The sequence below is a fragment of the Nanorana parkeri genome, unplaced genomic scaffold, assembly GCF_000935625.1.
Source record: "Nanorana parkeri isolate BGI_ZX_2015 unplaced genomic scaffold, ASM93562v1 scaffold1500, whole genome shotgun sequence".
Classification (NCBI taxonomy): Eukaryota; Metazoa; Chordata; class Amphibia; order Anura; family Dicroglossidae; genus Nanorana; species Nanorana parkeri.
In genome coordinates this window covers 262,866-284,118 of record NW_017307768.1, presented here as the reverse complement: position 1 = coordinate 284,118, position 21,253 = coordinate 262,866, and the positions used below count along the sequence as shown (strand labels likewise).

The window sequence follows — 21,253 nt, the reverse complement described above, 5'->3', positions numbered from 1 at the left end:
CAAAAGGGTTGTTGTGGTCCAGCCTCAACCGACATAATGTAAGTCTGTAACCACAAAAGACATGAGATACAAAAACAATACATTGTACTAAGTGTACATACACAGGAGGGATACTACAAATACTCCCATCTTCACAATCGTTTGGGATAAAACTGGAGCTTTAAAATGTATTTAAAACCAAAACCAAAAATGTGATATATTGTACAGTAGACTCTTCACCTTCCTCTATCTGACTCTCCTCTCCTGAAATACTCTACCCTGCTGGAGGACTCTGCTCCTTCCCCTATCTAACTCTCCTGAACTGCTCTACCCTGCTGGAGGACTCTGCTCCTTCATCTATCTAACTCTCCTGAAATGCTCTACCCTTCCGGAGGACTCTGCTCCTTCCTCTAACTCTCCTCTCCTTAAATACTCTACTCTTCTGCAGGACTCTGCCCCTTCCTCCATCTGACTCTCCTGAAATGCTCTACCCTTCTGGAGGACACCTCTCCTTCTTCTAACTCTCCTCTCCTTAAATACTCTACCCTTCTGCAGGACTCTGCTCCTTCCTCTATCTAACTCTCCTGAAATGCTCTATCTTTCTGGAGGACCCGAATCCTGAAACAATGAAAAATCTGAACCAAACCAATTTTTTATGCAGCTTTCATGTCTATAAGGAACTAAGGAAATCCCAAGCTCTACTCCAGAGAAGCCGATGGTTTCCATACCAAGGGGCCTGAAACATTTGGAATAAATGGCTCTATAATACTGAGCTATATTTGCACTATATTCCGGCAGTCCTGGATGTACATCTGTCTGATGGGGCATAAAGCAATTATTTGCATGGCTCCGCCCACCATCTTGGAATAAGGAATAATCCTAATTTTTGGGATATGCGAGGAAATGAAGACTCTAAGTCCTAAGAAGGGTTTACTGTGCTACACACTGGTTGGGTTGGAGGGCTTTTTGACTCTCACCATAACCTGTATGGTCATACTTCCCCTGTACACACATATACTATATTACCAAAAGTATTGGGCTCCTCCCCCTCCAAATCACTGGATTCAGGTGTTCCGTGAAATTTCCTGGCTACTAAATATTCCGCGGTCACCTGTTACTGGGATTATAACAAAGTGGAAGCAACTGGGAACAACAGCAACTCAGCCAGGAAGTGGTAGGCCGCGTCACATGACAGACCGGGGTCAGCTCATGCTGAAGCGCACAGTGCGCAGAAGTCGCCAACTGTCTGCAGAGTCAATAGCTACAGACCTACAAACTCCATGCGGCCTTCAGATTGGCACAACAACAGTGCGTAGAGAGCTTCATGGAATGGGTTTCCATGGCCGAGCAGCTGCATCCAAGCCTTAAATCACCAAGTGCAATGCAAAGCGTGGGATGCCGTGGTGTAAAGCGCGCCGCCACTGGACTCTAGAGAAGTGGAGATGTGTTCTCTGGAGCGACCAATCACGCTTCTCTGTCTGGCAATCCGATGGACGTGTCTGGGTTTGGCGGTTGCCAGGAGAACGGTACTTGCCTGACTGCATTGTGCCGAGTGTAAAGTTTGGTGGAGGGGCGATTATGGGGGGGGGGTTTGCTTTTCAGGGGTTGGGCTTGGCCTCTTATTTCCAGTGAAGGGAACTCTTAAGGCATCAGCACACCAAGACATTTTGGACAATTTCATGCTCCCAACTTTGTGGGAGGAGTTTGGGGACGGCTCCTTCCTGTTCCAACATGACTGCGCACCAGTGTACAAAGCAAGGTCCATAAACACATGGATGGGGGAGTTTGGATTGGAGGAACGTGACTAGCCGCACAGAGTCCTGACCTCAACCCCATAGAACACCTTTGGGATGAATTAGAGCGGAGACTGCGAGCCCGGCCTTCTCCTCCAACATCAGTACCTGACCTCACAAATAGTCCAACATTCCCATAGACACACTCCTAAACCTTGTGGACGCCTTCCCAGAAGAGTTGAAGCTGTTATAGCGGCAAAGGGCGGAGCCAACTCAATATTGAACCCTACGGACTAAGACTGGGATGTCATTAAAGTTCATGTGCGTGTAAAGGCGTCCCAATACTTTTGGTAATATAGTGTATAATAGCTATTCATGTTTGTTGTACATTTGCTACCATTCACTCCATTTCCGATGCCCGCCAACATTCCTGCATTCAGATACATGAACCCCCCCCGATACAATGGGCCCACTATTCACACCTCTAGACATTTCCGGGTGTTGCTTTCCTGCAGAAGAATACATAACATTACGGCGAGTACATGATGTACATTTAAATCTGATTTCTCATCGCTGGTGAATTCACAGTGTAGATTTGCATTTATATGGAATGAAAAGATGAATTTCTAAAGAAGAAAAAAAAAAGAAGATAAAGTACAATATTTACTTTAAACCTTAAAAAAGCCGCTGTGCGCCCGGCGAACTTCCGGTGTAATTGGATGGGTGGCAATTGTCATAGAGTTCTATTTCCCTCTCAATGCGTTATCGTGTGTCATTGCTGCGATCGGCTGAACACTCGATCAAAGTTTATCTAGCAGCGAGTGGCGGCATATTGCCGGTATGTACCGTAGACGTATATTGGAGCTCTGGCAGGAAATCCTTCTTACATTTTTATTGGGCATTTTATTACGTAATGATTAACTGAAATTAGTTTTTTATATATCACATGCATCAAAAGATCCACTCCAGGCAAACAGCTCAATACACAGAAGAAATACATCCGGGAGCGTTTCGACCTGCCAAAGTATTTGCATTTCTCTCCGTGCAGTTCTAAGATTTACATAGCTCTGCCACACAGCCCAGCCCTGAGACCTGATTTTATTTTGCTGCAGATAAGTAATGCTGGCAGGTCTTGTCCCTTCCCCCAGCATGTGACTGGACAAGGAAAGGAGATAACAGACTGGTGATCTTATCGCTTGGGTGCTGCCTTAAGGGGCTATGTTTGAGCATTACATCCCTAAGCCCTAGGTGCCCCCCCCTGGGGTTGGCTCCTGGAGAACATTCAGCAGTGATGTCTGCCACAGAATTGTAATCAGGGTCACGTCTCCAGGAAGATTCCGGAATGTCTCGTTCCCCTGGGGATACAATGTTTTTACCAATGAGAGCCGGATCTTCTCTTCGCTACCACAGCCAATGAGCGCTCTGGCACCATCTTAAAGGACAATCCCCCCCAACACCCACCCACACTGTGCCTCCAAAGTCTCTCATGCTTCCAGTGACTGTGACCCCTGTGCACTCCAGCCACCTCTGCACTCCTGTTTCTTCAGAGACTATGTGACTCCTGTATTCTTCTTTGACCCCAGTGTCCCCTCCACTTCTGTACCTCCAGAGACTCTGTGACCCCTGTGCCCTTCTTTAATCCACATGTCTCCAGTGCCCCCAGTACTCCTGTGCATATAGTGGCTCTCTGTCCCTTGTGCACTACAGTGTTCCCTGCAACCTTGTGTCTACAGCAACCTCTGTGTCTCCAGTATCTATGTGTCTCCATCAACCTTTGTGTCTCCAGCGACTTCTGTGTCTCCAGTATCTATGTGTCTCCATCAACCTTTGTGTCCCCAGCAACCTCTTTGTCCCCAGCGACCTCTTTGTCCCCAGCGACCTCTTTGTCTCCAGCGACTTCTGTGTCCCCAGCGACCTCTTTGTCCCCAGCGACCTCTTTGTCTCCAGCGACTTCTGTGTCCCCAGCGACCTCTTTGTCCCCAGCGACCTCTTTGTCTCCAGTGACCTCTGGGTCTCCAACAACCTCTGTGTCTACAGCGACCTCTGTGTCTACAGCGACCTCTGTGTCTACAGCGACCTCTGTGTTTACAGCGACCTCTGTGTCTACAGCAACCTCTGGGTCTCCAGCAATCTCTGTGTCTACAGCAACCTCTGTGTCTACAGCAACCTCTGTGTCTACAGCAACCTCTGTGTCTACAGCAACCTCTGTGTCTACAGCAATCTCTGTGTCTACAGCAACCTCTGTGTCTACAGCAACCTCTGTGTCTACAGCAACCTCTGTGTCTACAGCAATCTCTGTGTCTACAGCAATCTCTGTGTCTACAGCAACCTCTGTGTCTACAGCAACCTCTGTGTCCCCAGTGATCTCTGCGTCAACAGAGATCTCTGTGTCTCTGGTGACTCATGTAATCCTGCATCAACCCATGACCCGTTGTGACCCCAAAGTATCCTATGTCATCACCTCCGGCCATAATGTCAACCCTTGGCAAACTCCTAATTTGTTTTAACAAAGGAAGTCCATTAAAGTGCATCTAAAGCCAATTTTTCTTCTTTGTGTATTTAGTAAGGAGGGGTTGGAACGTCTGTCAGGTTTTATGACTCTCTGTCTTCCTATTATAACTGTGACTGCAAGAAAGGGAACAAACTAAATTTCTGAGTTGTTATTAGAACAGCAATAAAGGGGAAATCTTTCAATGGGGACGCTTGTTCTAACTTTAGTGAGATCTACTCTCACTTCCTGCTGAGTCTCAAGACAGGAAGTGAAGGAGAAAGTTCCAAATTCTTCCCTAATACACAGGAGGTCGCTTGCTCTGCACAGGGGCCATTCAGCAAATGCCTAGTGTAGGTTTCCCTTCTCTGCACCTGCTATGCCCGTCCGTAGGGCTGCATGTACCACAACGAATGGCACATGTGGGCCAGTGCCAAGGGCAGCAGGGTTACATGGGGCAGCATCAAACATTTTTTGTCTTTATTATTTCCCTATTCAATCTGTATGATTATGAATAAAATCAGCAACTTTAGGGAGAAGGGGGAAAGTAGAAGAGTCACAAGATTCTCTATAAATTCTCAAGAAACATGAAATATTCTCTCTTTTTTGATGGCCTGTACATTTGTAAAGTATCAATAGAAAACAGACCCCATGCAGCCTCCAAGATGGTGTGCCAGGAGGAAAGTGACAGAAGCAGAACTTATAAAGTCCAGGGTTAAGCTTAGTCAGACTCTTATATTAAAAAAAGCCAAAGGATTTCAGGGTTCAAAGCCCCCCCCCCCCCTTCATCAGGGCTCAGTACTGTTGAAGGAAGCCTGTACTGGACTGATAAAAAGGGGCGGGGGGTTTCCTGATGGGTAATTGGCATGGATGCCAGTAGAGCCTTCAAGCCTAAGTTTTGCCCAAATAATCACATGACCCAAGAGGTGGTGTTTGGGGGTAATTACTTAGGTGTGCCTAAGGCAGCATGGTGTCTAACTACAGCTCTGCTTATCAGCACAATGAGACATAGGACACGGGCACAGATGCAAAGTTATTAGAGTCTCGGGTACGAAGCTGCATGTTAGTGGCTCAGCCAAGGAAGGGAAGGTGGTACATCTATGAACTGCTTATATTTTCTCATTAAATCGGCTCCTGATTTCAACACAACATCTGCTTGTCCATCGGACGGAAGGTCTTTTTGGGGAAAGTGAGGTGAGTCGGCCGTCTTGTTCCAGTTGTGTTGGACGGCCCGTCGGGAAGGTTGGGGTCATGATTTGAGGTTGTTTCTGTAGACCAGGGTGGTTGACCTTTCGAGCTGTTTTTCCATTAGGAGGTCCAGGTCTTGTGAGGCCTTGTCCAGTTTCTCCGCCAGGTGAAAAGTGGTCTCAAGCAGTTGGTCCATCATGAGAAAGTTTTTCCGCATTCTACATGGCAAACAAAAAAACAATAATTTTTGTAAATATGTTGCAATTGTTTTAACAGTTATAAGTTGACAGACATACGCAGGTTTTCATGCATGTCAGTTGGCTACTTTAGAGCTACTCTTCCCAGGTAGTCCAGAGCCTACAACTAAAGTAAACTGTAAAGCTGAATTTTAATTTGCCCCCCTTTTAAACTTTCAACTAAAACCTTTCTGTTTTCATGACATACTGCATTTTAGACCCAGTGATGTCATCAGTATGTCTCTGTGCTTCGCTATGCAATGCATAGGGAAGCACAGGAGGGACCGGCAGGGTGCTGTACATAACTGCCTGATAACATAACAGCCCCCTGCTTCAATACTCTTCTCAAGAGCCCTCAGCCTTTATGCAAGCAGTGGGCTGGCTCTTAGGAGGAGTTATGCGAAAAGCAAAACCCTTGATGGGTGGGTGCCAGTCTGGAGAAGCAGTTGTTCCTAGGCAGGCTGTGTTTGAATGCAGGCTACCCTAGGTAAGCTACCCTAGGTAATGCCCACGTATGGTGCTGAGCCTCCATGATTGAAAAAACCTAAATGCAGTGAATGAAAGGGGAGGGGCCAGGGACAGTCAGGCTGTTGAGGAAAGACCGGGGTGATACTGGATGTCCTCCAGCCAGGAAATGAGGCGGGCTCTATCTGACTGGCTGCAGCTTCTAATAAACATTGTGAGAAGCTCCCAGTGTGCCGGGAAATCAGAGTAAGCAATTTCAATCAAAGGCTAGAGGTCAGCTTAAGTTTAGGCATCTTCATTGAAGGTTACAGTTAATGCTACGGCACACAAAGACATTTTAGACATTTGAGCTCTCCCAACCTTATAGTAACAGTTTGGTGAAGGCCCTTTTCTGTTCCACCATGACTATCCCCTGTGTACAAAGCCAACTCCATAAAGAATAAAGACATGGTTTGTCCAGTTTTGGTGTGGAGAAACTCAAGTGTCCTGCACAGAGCCCTGACCTCAACCCTGCTGAACACCTTTGGGATGAATTGGAACACCGATTGTGAGGACCAGTTTGGTGTGGACTCTGGAGGAACTTGGATGGCCTCCACAGAATCCTCACCTTAACCCTACTTAATGCCTTTGGAATTAATTGGAATGCTGATTGCGAGGACCAGTTTGGTGTGTAGGAACTGGAGTGCCCTACACAGAGCCCTGCCCTCAATCCTATTGAACACCTTTGGGATGAATTGGAACACCAATTGCGAAGACTAGTTGGGTGTGGAGAACCCTGGATGGCCTCCACAGAGCCCTGACCTAAACCCTACTGATTGATGTGAAGGAACTGGAGTGTCCTTCACAGAGCCCTGACCTCAACCCTATTGAACGCCTTTGGGATAACCTGGAGTGCCAATGGTAAGCCAAGTCTTCTCATCCAACATTAGTTCCTGATCTCACAAATGTTCTTTTGGCTGAATGGACACAAATCCCCACCAACACCCTCCAAAATTTTGTGGAATGCCTTCCCAGAAGAGTGGAGGCTGTTATAGCTGCAAAGGGAGGGGGGGGGGAGGGGACACTCCATATTAATGCTAATGGATTTGAATGGGATGTCTAACAAGCTTGTATAGGTGTCATAGTCAGTTGTCCACAAACATTTGGCTACATAGTGTCATGAAAAACATTTTGGCCTTAGGTACACTTTCAGTTAAAACCTCCGACCTTAATAACAGGAAGTGTTACTCTAATCTGATCATAGCTCGCGCTCCATCACAATAACGTTAAGCTTGAAAAACTTGGAGCTGAAATTAGCTTTGGGTTGATTTTACAAAGACATCTGGAGATGAGAACAGCAGGAACCGTGCTTGTCTTTATGAGATACGTCTTACTCCGCGATAAGGAAGACAGCTTCTTGTTCAGAAGAAAGTTATCCACGAGATAATTAAATTGTTCACATAGATGTTATCAATCTCCTCCTAATTAAAGTGTAAGTGCCTTTTAGAACACATAAAGCACATTCCCTTTTTGTTCCGTACAGGAAGCCGGCCGAGGAACGTTTTCAGTAAAGTGCCATCAAGAGAGAGTCTGTTTAATGTATTAGTGGAATAGTGATTAACCTTGTTCACGCCGGGGCGAGGCTCTGCACTGAGCCACCGATTGCTTTTAAGAGGGTGTGCTTCACACTCATCTCCTTTCTTTATTTTGGAGACTATTAAATAATACAATTTAAAATTGATTTCCTTTTTTGGGGGGAAATATGAACATTAAGTTTAGCATTCTCCTCTTGAGGTTACTTTTCTATTTTTTTTCCTGTGTCTCCTATTGCTCCTTTGATGGGAAAATATGTTGATAACAGAGCACAATAGCTCAAGTCAGAGCTGTAACTCCTCCCCATCTCATTCCCTCCCTCCATTGGTATAAAGGAGGACCTGAACTCTGAAAGATATATCCAAAAACAGCAGGCAGGTGGCAGAGGAATAGTCAGTGTTGCCTGCAGGCCCCTGCATCTGGTTTCCCCCCCAATGCCTTTATTCTGCACTATGTCTCTTTGTTAAGGTGGCCATCTTGATAGGGGCGGGACTTTGCTTTCTCATGTCAGAGCTGCCCTCCTGATGACTTGTGATCTGTTGACCGGTTCCTACAGAACAGGAACGTGCGGTCAGGGGAGGCAGAGCCTCACCTAGAATTATGGAGGAAAAAGCTGTCAGCTTCAAGTTTGAAGCTCCTCCTGTCTCCTCCTTCACACTAACTTTGGGACAGGTTGGAGGTGGGACTTCGTCCGACTGGGGGCGTGGCCAGGGGGGATGGATTCTGCCGGCGGGGCTTCGGACGGCATGGGGCGGGGGAATGCCTCACCCGCAATATGAGGTACCGCGCGTCACTGCTACAGAATGAATGAAGCCAAAGCAGGGAGATGCTTGCACTGCAGGTTCTCAGGTACGGCTTCCTATCCAGCAAGGAGAACAGCGAGCAGCACAGTAGTGACATCACCAAATATCATGAGACCAGCCTTTAGAGGCAGCAGTGCCTTAGATGGCCTCACACTGCAGATATACAGCTATGAGGCTACAGAACAGGAGTGCCTGTTCCCCCACCTATGCTGTTGGGGGCTGAACGAGAAAAAGAGGACAGTGGATAGCCAACTTTGGAGTCCTTCTCAGACAAGGTAGGTAAAGCTAAATGATGGGCTTATCCTTAAACTTTCACAAGTAAGCCAGCAACAATAAACACTTATTAATGAATACTCAAATTCTTACATAACCCAGATTGGGACTGGACCCCTGTATGGTGGCCACACACATCTCAAAATGATCATACAATCAATCCTTAGATGCAAACAAATGGATCACATTGAATAGATATTACCCACCACGGAGCCTCCATTTAATAGATTTAATGAACTCCTGATCAATATTGTTTCTGCCAAGGCAATAGGTCGTAGTGAACCTTTGTTGACCGATTGATCGTTGTATTTATTGATTGTTCTAAATTATGACTAATCGATCAATATACCGGGCAGCACCCTGTGGTGTTGTATCATTTGATGCTGGACCGCTTTGCTTGCCTGTGATTGCTCATGTCTAGACTGATCACAGATCCCCCACGTGTAGGAAGACCTTCTCGTGGTACTTTTTACTGGTGTTCAGGAAAGGGTTAATACTGATTGAAGAGAAGCATTTCTATCCCCCTCATCACCTGAGATAATGTCTTCTCCTCTCTGGGCCATTATGGTGCTCTTAGCTCCTGAGTGTATCTTGCGTCTCTCGGGCGCGATTGTATTATGTTGCACTTTTCGGAATTGCTGTTCTTCCCGTTGTTTCCCATCAGCAGTCCATAGAACGGGTCGGCACTGTGATTTGCATACCATTGTTCCCGGGTTCTTCAGCTATCAGTGCGGTGATATTATCTGACCCATTACTGGACTCAACAAGCAGAGCAGTGCTTCCTGACCTTCCCTAGATGGAGGCCTGCAGGGACCCCGCATGTTATACGATGGGTGCATTAGGCTACGCTCAAAGCGAAGAGCCTTAAAACCAACTACAGTGCTAACCCATAGAAATGAATGGACATATGGTGTGTTTACTGCTTTTTAATGCATCGCACCCATGTGACCCGCGGAAATGTGTTCATGGAATTATTTTCAGGGCAGGAATTAAATATAGCATGCATTTTAATAAAGCCAAGAGTGATGAGAGGCCCATGATGTGCTGCATATGTTAGGGGTTTAAAGGTAAAGCATTTATTATTTTTTAACATTGGGGCCAGTAAAGCATTGCAACTGCAATCAGTGGAAGGCAAGAACAATGCTCTGGCACCGGCAGATTATCCCTTGTGTCCATGGAGTGGGGAGGGGGGTGCTATATTTATTTATTACAGGTATTTATATAGCCCCAAAAATGTACACAGCACTTTACAAAGTTACACATTCACATCAATCCCTACCCTCAAGGAGCTTACAATCTAAGGTCCCTATCTCACATACATACAGGGCCAACTTAGAGAGGAGCCAATTAACCTACTAGCATGTCTTTTGGAGTGTGGGGAGGAAACCCACGCAAGCACAGGAAGAACATGCAAACCCCTTGCAAATAGTGACCTGGCCGGGATTCAAACCAGGGACCCCAAGTGTTGCAAGGCAGAAGCGCTAACCACTACGCCACTACGCCACTGTGCTGCCCATATGTGACCTTGTACACCCTGAATATAAGCGCAATATAAAACATGCTCCGAAAAGTAGCCTTTAAGCCGGGGTGGGGCACCTCCGACCCTCCAGCTATGGTGAAACTACTAATCCCATGATGCATCTTGCAATGCCTCATGGGACTTGTAGTTTAACTACAGCTGAAGGGCTGGAGATTCTGCTTTAAAGGGTCAGTCCACTCAAACGTGATAGTTTAGCCGTTGCATGGTGGGCTGAGATAGCACTTTCTACATGTCATGAAAATGACAGCAATGAGAGCTCCTCGCCATAATTTCCAACTCATGCGATGACCACCTGGGAATTTTGGAACTTCCTGTCCACCTTTCTGTGCTCTGGCTTCTCTTACTACATTAAATACCATAATATCTAATAGATTCATAACCCAACAGGATGTATGGGGAAAAGGGTTCTCTGTCTTGCTACGGGGACGCCTATTCATATAATTGCTGTGGTACGGTGGGCTGGTATCTCTATAAGGCCTGGTTCAAACCTGAACGTTTTGTAGCGAGTTCAACGCTCGACGAACGCTCTACAAAACGCTCAAACATCTAAATCCCATTGTTTTCTATGGGTATGGTTCACACCTTGCCGTATTTCCGCCCGTCCGAACGTGATACAAAACGGCCTACGCCCAAAGAAGTACATGTACTTCTTTGGGGCGTTTTGGTCTTGCGTTTCCATTGAGATACAGCCAAGTAGCCCACGGAAACGCGCGTTTGTCGCGCGTTTTTTTTACCGCGAATCGCTGTAAAAACGCGCGGCGCGCATATTCAATACGCCTTGGCGTGACCCAGCCTAATGGCTAAAGTTGTCCTAAACGCTACAACTCCGGGCCTTATGGTACATAGAAAAGAGCCTGGTTCACACCTGAACGTTTTGTAGCGCGTTCAGCGCTCAACGAACGCTCTACAAAACGCTCAAACATCTAAACCCCATTGTATTCAATGGGTCTGGTTCACACCTTTCCGTATTTTTCGCCCGTCCAAACGGGGTACAAAAGGGCCTACGCCCAAAGAAGTACATGTACTTCTTTGGGGCGTTTTGGTCTCGCGTTTCCATTGGGATACAGCCAAGTAGCCTTCAGAAACACGCGAATCGCGGTTAAAAAAAACGCGTGACAGACGCGCATATGCAATACGCCTAGGTGTGAGACCTCATGTTTTGAAGTACGTTTCAATGCTATGCCAAACTCCAACTTAATATCTGAAAAAAAACAAGGCCCCCAGAAGCTCAAGCCTCCTCACTCGTTGACTTCTAGTCAGAGAATTGGAAACCAGTTCCTCATTTTGAATGGAGCAAATGTATGCAAGAAAAATGAGGTCAACATAATTACATCATCCGCCCAATAATTACTATACTGAGATAAATAGAACAATGAAGTCACGTACCACCATTACATCAATAGAATAATCCCATTGGTTTCCACCGCCTGGCTGGAGGTCAGAATGCGAGGAGGCATTGAGTTTGTGAGCAAACCAATGAGGGATCTAAAATAACTTCATCACCAATTCACTTCGGCGGTAAAGTGGGAACAAATTAATTCACTCAGTAGATTGCTTGGCTTTCAATATTTGGTTAGCAGTGAATCTGCCCAATAAGGGAGGAACTTATATTTTGGATGGATGGATTTGCTTGATTCTAAAGCTGGCCATACACCTTGAAATCTGAATGTGCAATCTCTATTCAAACTCCTATTGAGCTACCCAAACTATGAAGTAGAAACCCAACCTAAACAATCCGCAATTTCTATGTAGTGTCAGAAACCACCTGCTACTGCGCATGCCAGTTTTCCGTACTGCAGGTGAACGGGCACTTGCGCGCACGGGTTCGCCATGGAACAGCCGTGCAAAAGTGTGCCAAGTTGCTGGATTGTCTTCAGCTTCCCCTGTGTTCCTTGTGCTTCTGATTACCTTGCTGACTTTTGACCCGGATTGTCCTTGACCTTGTTGATTGCTGCCTGCCCCTGACCTCCTGCTTGCCTTCTGGACCTGCCTCTGTATTCTGCCTTTGTACCTCGCTGTCCGACTGGATTTGACCCCCTGGTTTGTTTGACCACGATCTTGGATCCTGCTCTGTACTTTGCTGCCTGCCTGGTTTTGACTACAGCTCGGCTTGACCCGATCCAGTGCCGGAACTCCCGCTTGCCCGGTGTGATCACCACTTGCACCTTTGCTACTCGCTGTCCACAGAGACTCTGTTCCCAACTCCAGAGTCTTTGGGACACGAGGTGAAAGGGAAGCCTCCTCACCCATCCAGTCTCCACCCAGGTACGTGACATCTAGTCAGGTAGGCCCTTTTACTACATACTTGTTTGTAGATCTAAAGAAGATTGCGCAATAAGATTGTAGGGCGCATGGCCAGCTTTGTAGTAAATAAAGTATTCCGAAGAGGTTGTAGTAACAGTAGAGTAGCACATAATAGGTCTGATTCTTACTTTTTCTTCTTGTCTGGAATCTCTGAGCCGTCATCGTCCATCCTCGTGTGAAGCTCCTGTATTACTTTATTCAGCGTCCCGTAAAATTCCTTGTTGTCCTCTTGGATTCCTTTATTGTGTTCTGCAATGACCTCCTGGTAGCCCAAATCCTGAGCGTCAACGTTCACCGTGTACTTTAAACTCTGCAGAACCCTGTCGTGGTCCTGGAGAAGGTTCTGTAGGTACTGCACCTCCTCCTTGATGTTCGGACCATTGTCCCTCCCGGCGCACGACTCCTGGCGAGGGGTCACGAAGGTCATCTGACACTTATTGGTGAGCGGAGGGTGATACTGGGGCTCCTTGGGCTGGTCTTGAAGGGTGCCTGGGAGATATCCAGAGCCTAAATCAGCCAGGGCTTCATCTCCGCTCTGCGCTGAGCTGAACGATACGGCAAGCCACAACGTCAGTGCCGTGCACAGTGCCCGGTACGGCTGCATGGTACCCTGGAAGAAGAACACAAATTGTTTAAGTATATTTCTATCTTTGATACATTGCTGGTGGTAAATGGGACTTAAAGTGTTACACTTATAAAAAAAACTTGCATAGCCATTCGTCCTGCAAAACTCCATGTATGTTTGATCTCTGCAAATGGAGGCAAAAAGGGAATGTTCTTAGTATATTTTTTTTCAAGGCTGAATGTATTATCAGAAAAATGCCACATTATGGCCACTAGATGGAGCTGAGGAACATATGAAATATATACATAAGGCCACTAGATGGGGGAGGAGCATAGGAAATATATACATATGGCCACTAGATGGGGGAGGAGCATAGGAAATATATACATATGGCCACCAGATGGGGGAGGAGCATAGGAAATATATACACATGACCACTAGATGGAGGAGGAGCATAGGAAATATATACATATGACCATTAGTTGGAGCTAAAGAGCATAGGAAATAAATGCATATGGCCACTAGATGGGGGAGGAGCATAGGAAATAAATACATATGTCCACTAGATGGGGGAGGAGCATAGGAAATTAACACTAGATGAAGCTGGGAAGCATAGAAAGGAAGTATTCATTTCCTATGCTCCTCAGCTCCATCTAGTGGCCATAATGGGGTAATTTACTGATATTACCTTCGACCTGGAAGAAAAAATGTGCTAATAATGTACTTTTTTTTGCCTCCATTCGCACAGAACGAATGTGAATGGAGTTTTGCTGGACGAATGGCTCTACAAATTTGAACACACCCCCTATGTGTTTATTTGTCAAATAAAAAGATATTTAGTAAATAACAGAAAAGCTGCAAAGCATCAATGTGGAATCGGTGAGAAGAAGCCATGACATCTTCCCTTTAATAGCAGCAGCCACATCCCAGGTGCAGTACAAAGATGCATTCACCGCTCTGGTAAATCCCCAGTCATTCATCAGCGTCGCAGGTGTGGAGCCGCAGAATGCTGATATCAGGTAACAGCTGCCCGACTTATTTTTATCTCACAGACATAGAAGCTCGTTAATTCCCCGATCTCCAGGTTAGACACGAGTGCTCGTATTAGGAAGATTATATTTATTACCCGTCATCTATAAGACCAAAATAAACATATACACAACGTTACGCAGGCCGGCCACTGTTTAGGTTGTCACTACGCCATTGCCCGCTCGCCAGGACGACCTGCGATGGCCAAGGAGACAGCGATGGCCAGGAAGACGTCTGGAAGGTGCCGCGTCCTCCGTGTCTGGGCAGATGTTTTTTTTACGGCGGCCATCTGCTGCCAGCGAAGTCTGAGGCCTGTCCTTATTAAACAGGGTGAGCATTTATCAGCATTTCCATAGCTAAGCATCGATGGAGGGTATTATGGCTCTACGAGAGGCGAGCAAAACTGGGAACTGGCATTTCCCAGAAATTTTGGCAAAAATCGGAGATTGGAGTCAAAGAGGAAGGGAACAAATAATGTTCTAACAATCAAATATGCTGCAAAAAAGGTGGAAAAAAAATACAATTCTGCTCTATATTGTGACATCATGCAGACTTGTAATGTTACTGAGAGTACAGTTATATATAAAAATAAAAACCACTTGCAGAGCCATTCATCCTACGAAAATCCATGTATGATCGTTCTGGAGGCAAAAAAAGAATGTTCTTAGTATATATTCTTTGCAGATCGCATGTAATATCAGGAAAATGCTGCATTATGACCACTAGATAGAGCTGAGGAGCATAGGAAGGAATTATTCATTTTCCAGATGCTCCCAGAGCAAATGGCACCTGCAGTGCCCATTATGAGGGGTTCCCAGACCCAAGGACTTTATGAGGGGTTCCCACCATGTCTGTGCTGAGTTCCTGGGTCTGTACACCCGCTGTGCCCATTATGAGGAGCTCCCCCCATCCCTGTGCTGAGTTCCCGGGTCTGTACACCCGCTGTGCCCATTATGAGGAGCTCCCCCCATCCCTGTGCTGAGTTCCCGGGTCTGTACACCCGCTGTGCCCATTATGAGGAGCTCCCCCCATCCCTGTGCTGAGTTCCCGGGTCTGTACACCCGCTGTGCCCATTATGAGGAGCTCCCCCCATCCCTGTGCTGAGTTCCCGGGTCTGTACACCCGCTGTGCCCATTATGAGGAGCTCCCCCCATCCCTGTGCTGAGTTCCCGGGTCTGTACACCCGCTGTGCCCATTATGAGGAGCTCCCCCCATCCCTGTGCTGAGTTCCCGGGTCTGTACACCCGCTGTGCCCATTATGAGGAGCTCCCCCCATCCCTGTGCTGAGTTCCCGGGTCTGTACACCCGCTGTGCCCATTATGAGGAGCTCCCCCCATCCCTGTGCTGAGTTCCCGGGTCTGTACACCCGCTGTGCCCATTATGAGGAGCTCCCCCCATCCCTGTGCTGAGTTCCCGGGTCTGTACACCCGCTGTGCCCATTATGAGGAGCTCCCCCCATCCCTGTGCTGAGTTCCCGGGTCTGTACACCCGCTGTGCCCATTATGAGGAGCTCCCCCCATCCCTGTGCTGAGTTCCCGGGTCTGTACACCCGCTGTGCCCATTATGAGGAGCTCCCCCCATCCCTGTGCTGAGTTCCCGGGTCTGTACACCCGCTGTGCCCATTATGAGGAGCTCCCCCCATCCCTGTGCTGAGTTCCCGGGTCTGTACACCCGCTGTGCCCATTATGAGGAGCTCCCCCCATCCCTGTGCTGAGTTCCCGGGTCTGTACACCCGCTGTGCCCATTATGAGGAGCTCCCCCCATCCCTGTGCTGAGTTCCCGGGTCTGTACACCCGCTGTGCCCATTATGAGGAGCTCCCCCCATCCCTGTGCTGAGTTCCCGGGTCTGTACACCCGCTGTGCCCATTATGAGGAGCTCCCCCCATCCCTGTGCTGAGTTCCCGGGTCTGTACACCCGCTGTGCCCATTATGAGGAGCTCCCCCCATCCCTGTGCTGAGTTCCCGGGTCTGTACACCCGCTGTGCCCATTATGAGGAGCTCCCCCCATCCCTGTGCTGAGTTCCCGGGTCTGTACACCCGCTGTGCCCATTATGAGGAGCTCCCCCCATCCCTGTGCTGAGTTCCCGGGTCTGTACACCCGCTGTGCCCATTATGAGGAGCTCCCCCCATCCCTGTGCTGAGTTCCCGGGTCTGTACACCCGCTGTGCCCATTATGAGGAGCTCCCCCCATCCCTGTGCTGAGTTCCCGGGTCTGTACACCCGCTGTGCCCATTATGAGGAGCTCCCCCCATCCCTGTGCTGAGTTCCCGGGTCTGTACACCCGCTGTGCCCATTATGAGGAGCTCCCCCCATCCCTGTGCTGAGTTCCCGGGTCTGTACACCCGCTGTGCCCATTATGAGGAGCTCCCCCCATCCCTGTGCTGAGTTCCCGGGTCTGTACACCCGCTGTGCCCATTATGAGGAGCTCCCCCCATCCCTGTGCTGAGTTCCCGGGTCTGTACACCCGCTGTGCCCATTATGAGGAGCTCCCCCCATCCCTGTGCTGAGTTCCCGGGTCTGTACACCCGCTGTGCCCATTATGAGGAGCTCCCCCCATCCCTGTGCTGAGTTCCCGGGTCTGTACACCCGCTGTGCCCATTATGAGGAGCTCCCCCCATCCCTGTGCTGAGTTCCCGGGTCTGTACACCCGCTGTGCCCATTATGAGGAGCTCCCCCCATCCCTGTGCTGAGTTCCCGGGTCTGTACACCCGCTGTGCCCATTATGAGGAGCTCCCCCCATCCCTGTGCTGAGTTCCCGGGTCTGTACACCCGCTGTGCCCATTATGAGGAGCTCCCCCCATCCCTGTGCTGAGTTCCCGGGTCTGTACACCCGCTGTGCCCATTATGAGGAGCTCCCCCCATCCCTGTGCTGAGTTCCCGGGTCTGTACACCCGCTGTGCCCATTATGAGGAGCTCCCACCATCCCTGTGCTGAGTTCCCGGGTCTGAGTCCCTAACAGCATTTTCTCCAGGAAAGGTAACTATTACAGATATAATTTGGGGTATTCATCCCGCCATGACAGTGAGAGCAGCCAGAGGTAGAAGTGATTGGGGTCATTTTACATTATAACTGATTCTTCCTCTGGACCTGGTGGGTCACGTCATTCACCTCCAGCTGTACGATGTCCCTGAGAAGAGAGACAACCATAAGAAGAGGATTGATATATAATGGACACCGGTGTGTGGCCCCTGTGAATTCAGTCACATGCTGGCCATTCAGTATGAATGTGTAACCTCGCACAGCGCACAGGTCTGGAGGGATCATGGAAAGCAATGATCCGCAGCCACCGGCGGTGTGGAGGGGCCCCGTACAGCTGTAGAGTCCCCGGGGGCCATTGATGTGATAATGTCATACATAGAGAGTGACAGGAAGGTGTCTGAGCTGTAAGTGATATCTCCGATCTCCAGTGTCTCCCGCACCCAGCGCACACAGGGTGACCCGGCACAGTCGGAGAAGTGTTTCTGGCTGACGGGTGAAGCCAACTGTAAAATAAAGCTGCATGGAGGACTGAGAATTCCTTTCCAGAAATCACTCCGAGAGAGAGCGAGGAAGAGAGGAGAGAGCGAGGGAGGGAGAGAGGAGAGTGCGAGTGAGAGAGAGAGGAGAGTGCAAGGGAGAGGGAGAGAGAGAGGAGAGTGCGAGGGAGAGTGTGAGGGAGAGAGGAGAGAGTGAGGGAGTGAGTGAGGAGAAGAAAAGAGAGAGAGGAGAGTTCGAGGGAGAGAGGAGAGAGCGAGGAAGAGAGGAGAGAGCGAGGGAGAGAGGAGAGAGTGAGGGAGAGAGGAGAGTGCGAGGGAGAGAGGAGAGAGTGAGGGAGAGAGGAGAGTGCGAGGAAGAGGAGAGAGCGAGGGAGAGAGGAGAGTGCGAGGAAGAGGAGAGAGCGAGGAAGAGAGGAGAGAGCGAGGAAGAGAGGAGAGAGTGAGGAAGAGAGGAGAGAGGGAGGGAGAGAGGAGAGGGCGAGGAAGAGAGGAGAGAGCGAGGAAGAGAGGTGAGAGAGAAAGGGAGGAGAGAGCGAGGGAGAGAGGAGAGAGCGAGGAAGAGAGGAGAGAGCGAGGGAGAGAGGAGAGAGTGAGGGAGAGAGGAGAGTGCGAGGGAGAGAGGAGAGAGCGAGGAAGAGAGGAGATAGCGAGGGAGAGAGAGGAGAGTGTGAGAGAGACACGGAGTGTGTGATATAGAGGAGAGGACACGGAGTGTGTATGATACAGAGGAGAGGACACGGAGTGTGTGATATAGAGGAGAGGACACGGAGTGTGTGATACAGAGGAGAGGACACGGAGTGTGTGATACAGAGGAGAGGACACGGAGTGTGTATGATACAGAGGAGAGGACACGGAGTGTGTATGATACAGAGGAGAGGACACGGAGTGTGTATGATACAGAGGAGAGGACACGGAGTGTGTGATATAGAAGAGAGGACACGGAGTGTATGATACAGAGGAGAGGACACGGAGTGTATGATACAGAGGAGAGGACACGGAGTGTATGATACAGAGGAGAGAGGAGGAGCCATAGTCAGAGCCGGAGAGATGAAGAGACGCAAGGAAAGTAATAGACGGAAGGGGAGAGAGAGGCGAGTCGCTGGGGAAATGGTGGTGAATAAAGCATGAAGTAATGCAGCGCTCCCTCCACCTATATATGGCTCTTACATAAGCAGTAGCACGGCGCGGGGGGAATGCGAGGGTTCAGGGAAGGTATTCTCACCGGGAGAAATCATCCGGAACTATTCTGAAAGTGGAGCAAGAGGAGGAACTCAGTCCAGAGAGCTGAAGGAAGAGACAAACTCAGCAAAGTGTAAACTGCGTCACCAAAACCACAATCACCTCTACGGAAATACCGGAGCGGCTCCAACAGACTGTAGCGTAGTACAAGGTCAAAGGGGAGAGGCGTCTATTTTTGTTCTTTAAGAAGATTCATTAAGATTGTGCGCAGACATCACAGAGGAGAGGACACGGAGTGTGTGTGATACAGAGGAGAGGACACGGAGTGTGTGTGATACAGAGGAGAGGACACGGAGTGTGTGATACAGAGGAGAGGACACGGAGTGTGTGATATAGAGGAGAGGACACGGAGTGTGTATGATACAGAGGAGAGGACACGGAGTGTGTGTGATACAGAGGAGAGGACACGGAGTGTGTGATACAGAGGAGAGGACACGGAGTGTGTGATATAGAGGAGAGGACACGGAGTGTGTATGATACAGAGGAGAGGACACGGAGTGTGTGTGATACAGAGGAGAGGACACGGAGTGTGTGTGATACAGAGGAGAGGACACGGAGTGTGTGTGATACAGAGGAGAGGACACGGAGTGTGTGATACAGAGGAGAGGACACGGAGTGTGTGATACAGAGGAGAGGACACGGAGTGTGTGATACAGAGGAGAGGACACGGAGTGTGTGATATAGAAGAGAGGACACGGAGTGTATGATACAGAGGAGAGGACACGGAGTGTGTATGACACAGAGGAGAGGACACAGAGTGCGACATCTAAAGCTGGACTTCAGGCAAATTAATACAGATCTGTATTCACTGCGACATAACTATATGTAACAATGAGAGCCGGAGAGATGAAGAGACACAAAGCCAGTGATGGAAGGAGGGGGAGAGTGAGTACACAGGAAGTGCCTCAATAAGGACCTCCATGGCAGGATCACCAGAGACTATACTAAAGATTGAATATGAAGTATTTGGGTTTTCATGTACTTTAAAGGAGCCTTCCACTTTGAATCCCCTTTGGTGGGCAATCGAGGGTTTCTTTAAAGGAGAACTATGAGATGAGTGATTTCCACTCACCTCATAGTTCTAAGCCGACCTGTGACAATGAGACTGTCACAGGTCGGCTCAGTAGATCGGGAGGTGAGGGAACACATGCCGGCGCTCGCTCACCTCTCGATCCTGTCACGGCTCTCTGCCGTGACAGGGGGAGGGGCTGGATTCCCCTCTCCCCGCTCCGATCTGCCAGCGCTGACTGGCGGAACGGACGGGGGAGGGGGCGGGTACAGCTGGCTCTGCCTCTAGATAGGCAGAGCCAGCTGTCACTCACGCAGCTGGGCGGATCCCGTCATCTACGTCGGAATCTGCTCCAGGTGCGGCGGTCTCAGTATACCGCGAGCTGTAGCTCCCTATATACTGAGCTTAGGGTGACGGGAGGACGCTAGTTTGTGTCCTCCCGTTACCCTAAGGAGAACTATGGGGAAAAACACTGACCCCATAGTTCTCCTTTAATGGCGAGCTGCTAAACTGTAACTTTACAGGAAGGACGTCTTCCCCCAAAAAGACTCCTGGCTATGAAAGTCAAAACTTTATTCAACACATATGTGAGAACAATCAGAACAATAATTTTCCATCGTGCCCACGCTTATAAGATTAGTACATTAGCATAGATAGGTAACACATTCCAGAAACGGTGTATGAATTTTACACACAGTACAAAATAACCAATAAAATGAACAGATTCCATTCAGAAAGGAACCCAAATTCTTAGAAAGTTCACCAGAACGCCTCTTTTTAATCATGAGTCCAGGAAGCATTTGTTTCCAATAGGGACCGACTGTCACAAGCAAGATAAAAAGTCGAAATACCAAACACGTAGGGGAATGGTTAACTTATATACAAGGAGAGGGTGCATATCCACTCCAGGAGAGGCTTAAAGGAGAACTATGGGGTCAGGGCTTTTCCCCATAGTTCTCCTTAGGGTAACGGGAGGACACAACTAGCGTCCTCCCGTCACCCTAAGCTCAGTATACCGCTACAGCTCGCTGTATACTGAGACGCCGCAGCCGGAGCGGATCCCGACATCGATGTCTGGATCCGCCCGGCTGCGTGAGTGACAGCTGGCTCTGCCTATCTTGAGGCAGAGCCAGCTGTACCCGCCCCCTCCCCCGTCCATTCCGCCAGTCAGCGCTGGCGGATCGGAGCGGAGAGGGGGGGAATCCAGTCCCTCCCCTGTCACGGCAGAGAGCCGTGACAGGATCGAGAAGTGAGCGAACGCCGGTATGTGTTCGCTGACTTCCCGATCTACTGAGCCGACCTGTGACAGTCTCATTGTCACAGGTCGGCTAGAACTATGAGGTGAGTGAAAAGC

At 48.8% G+C, this 21,253-nt stretch overlaps 1 protein-coding gene across 1 annotated transcript in view; it reads right to left on the bottom strand.

The window, feature by feature from the left end:
- Positions 1 to 5,391: 5,391 nt before the first annotated feature.
- LOC108798537 overlaps positions 5,392 to 21,253 on the bottom strand; it is a 77,498-nt gene continuing 61,636 nt past the window's right edge. The window contains exons 2-3 of the mRNA XM_018570302.1: positions 12,710 to 13,191; positions 5,392 to 5,606 (exon numbers count right to left, since the gene is read on the bottom strand). Coding sequence (XP_018425804.1) covers positions 5,450 to 5,606; positions 12,710 to 13,185 — 633 coding nt within the window. The 5' untranslated portion in view covers positions 13,186 to 13,191 and the 3' untranslated portion in view covers positions 5,392 to 5,449. The remainder of the gene's footprint in view (positions 5,607 to 12,709; positions 13,192 to 21,253) is intronic.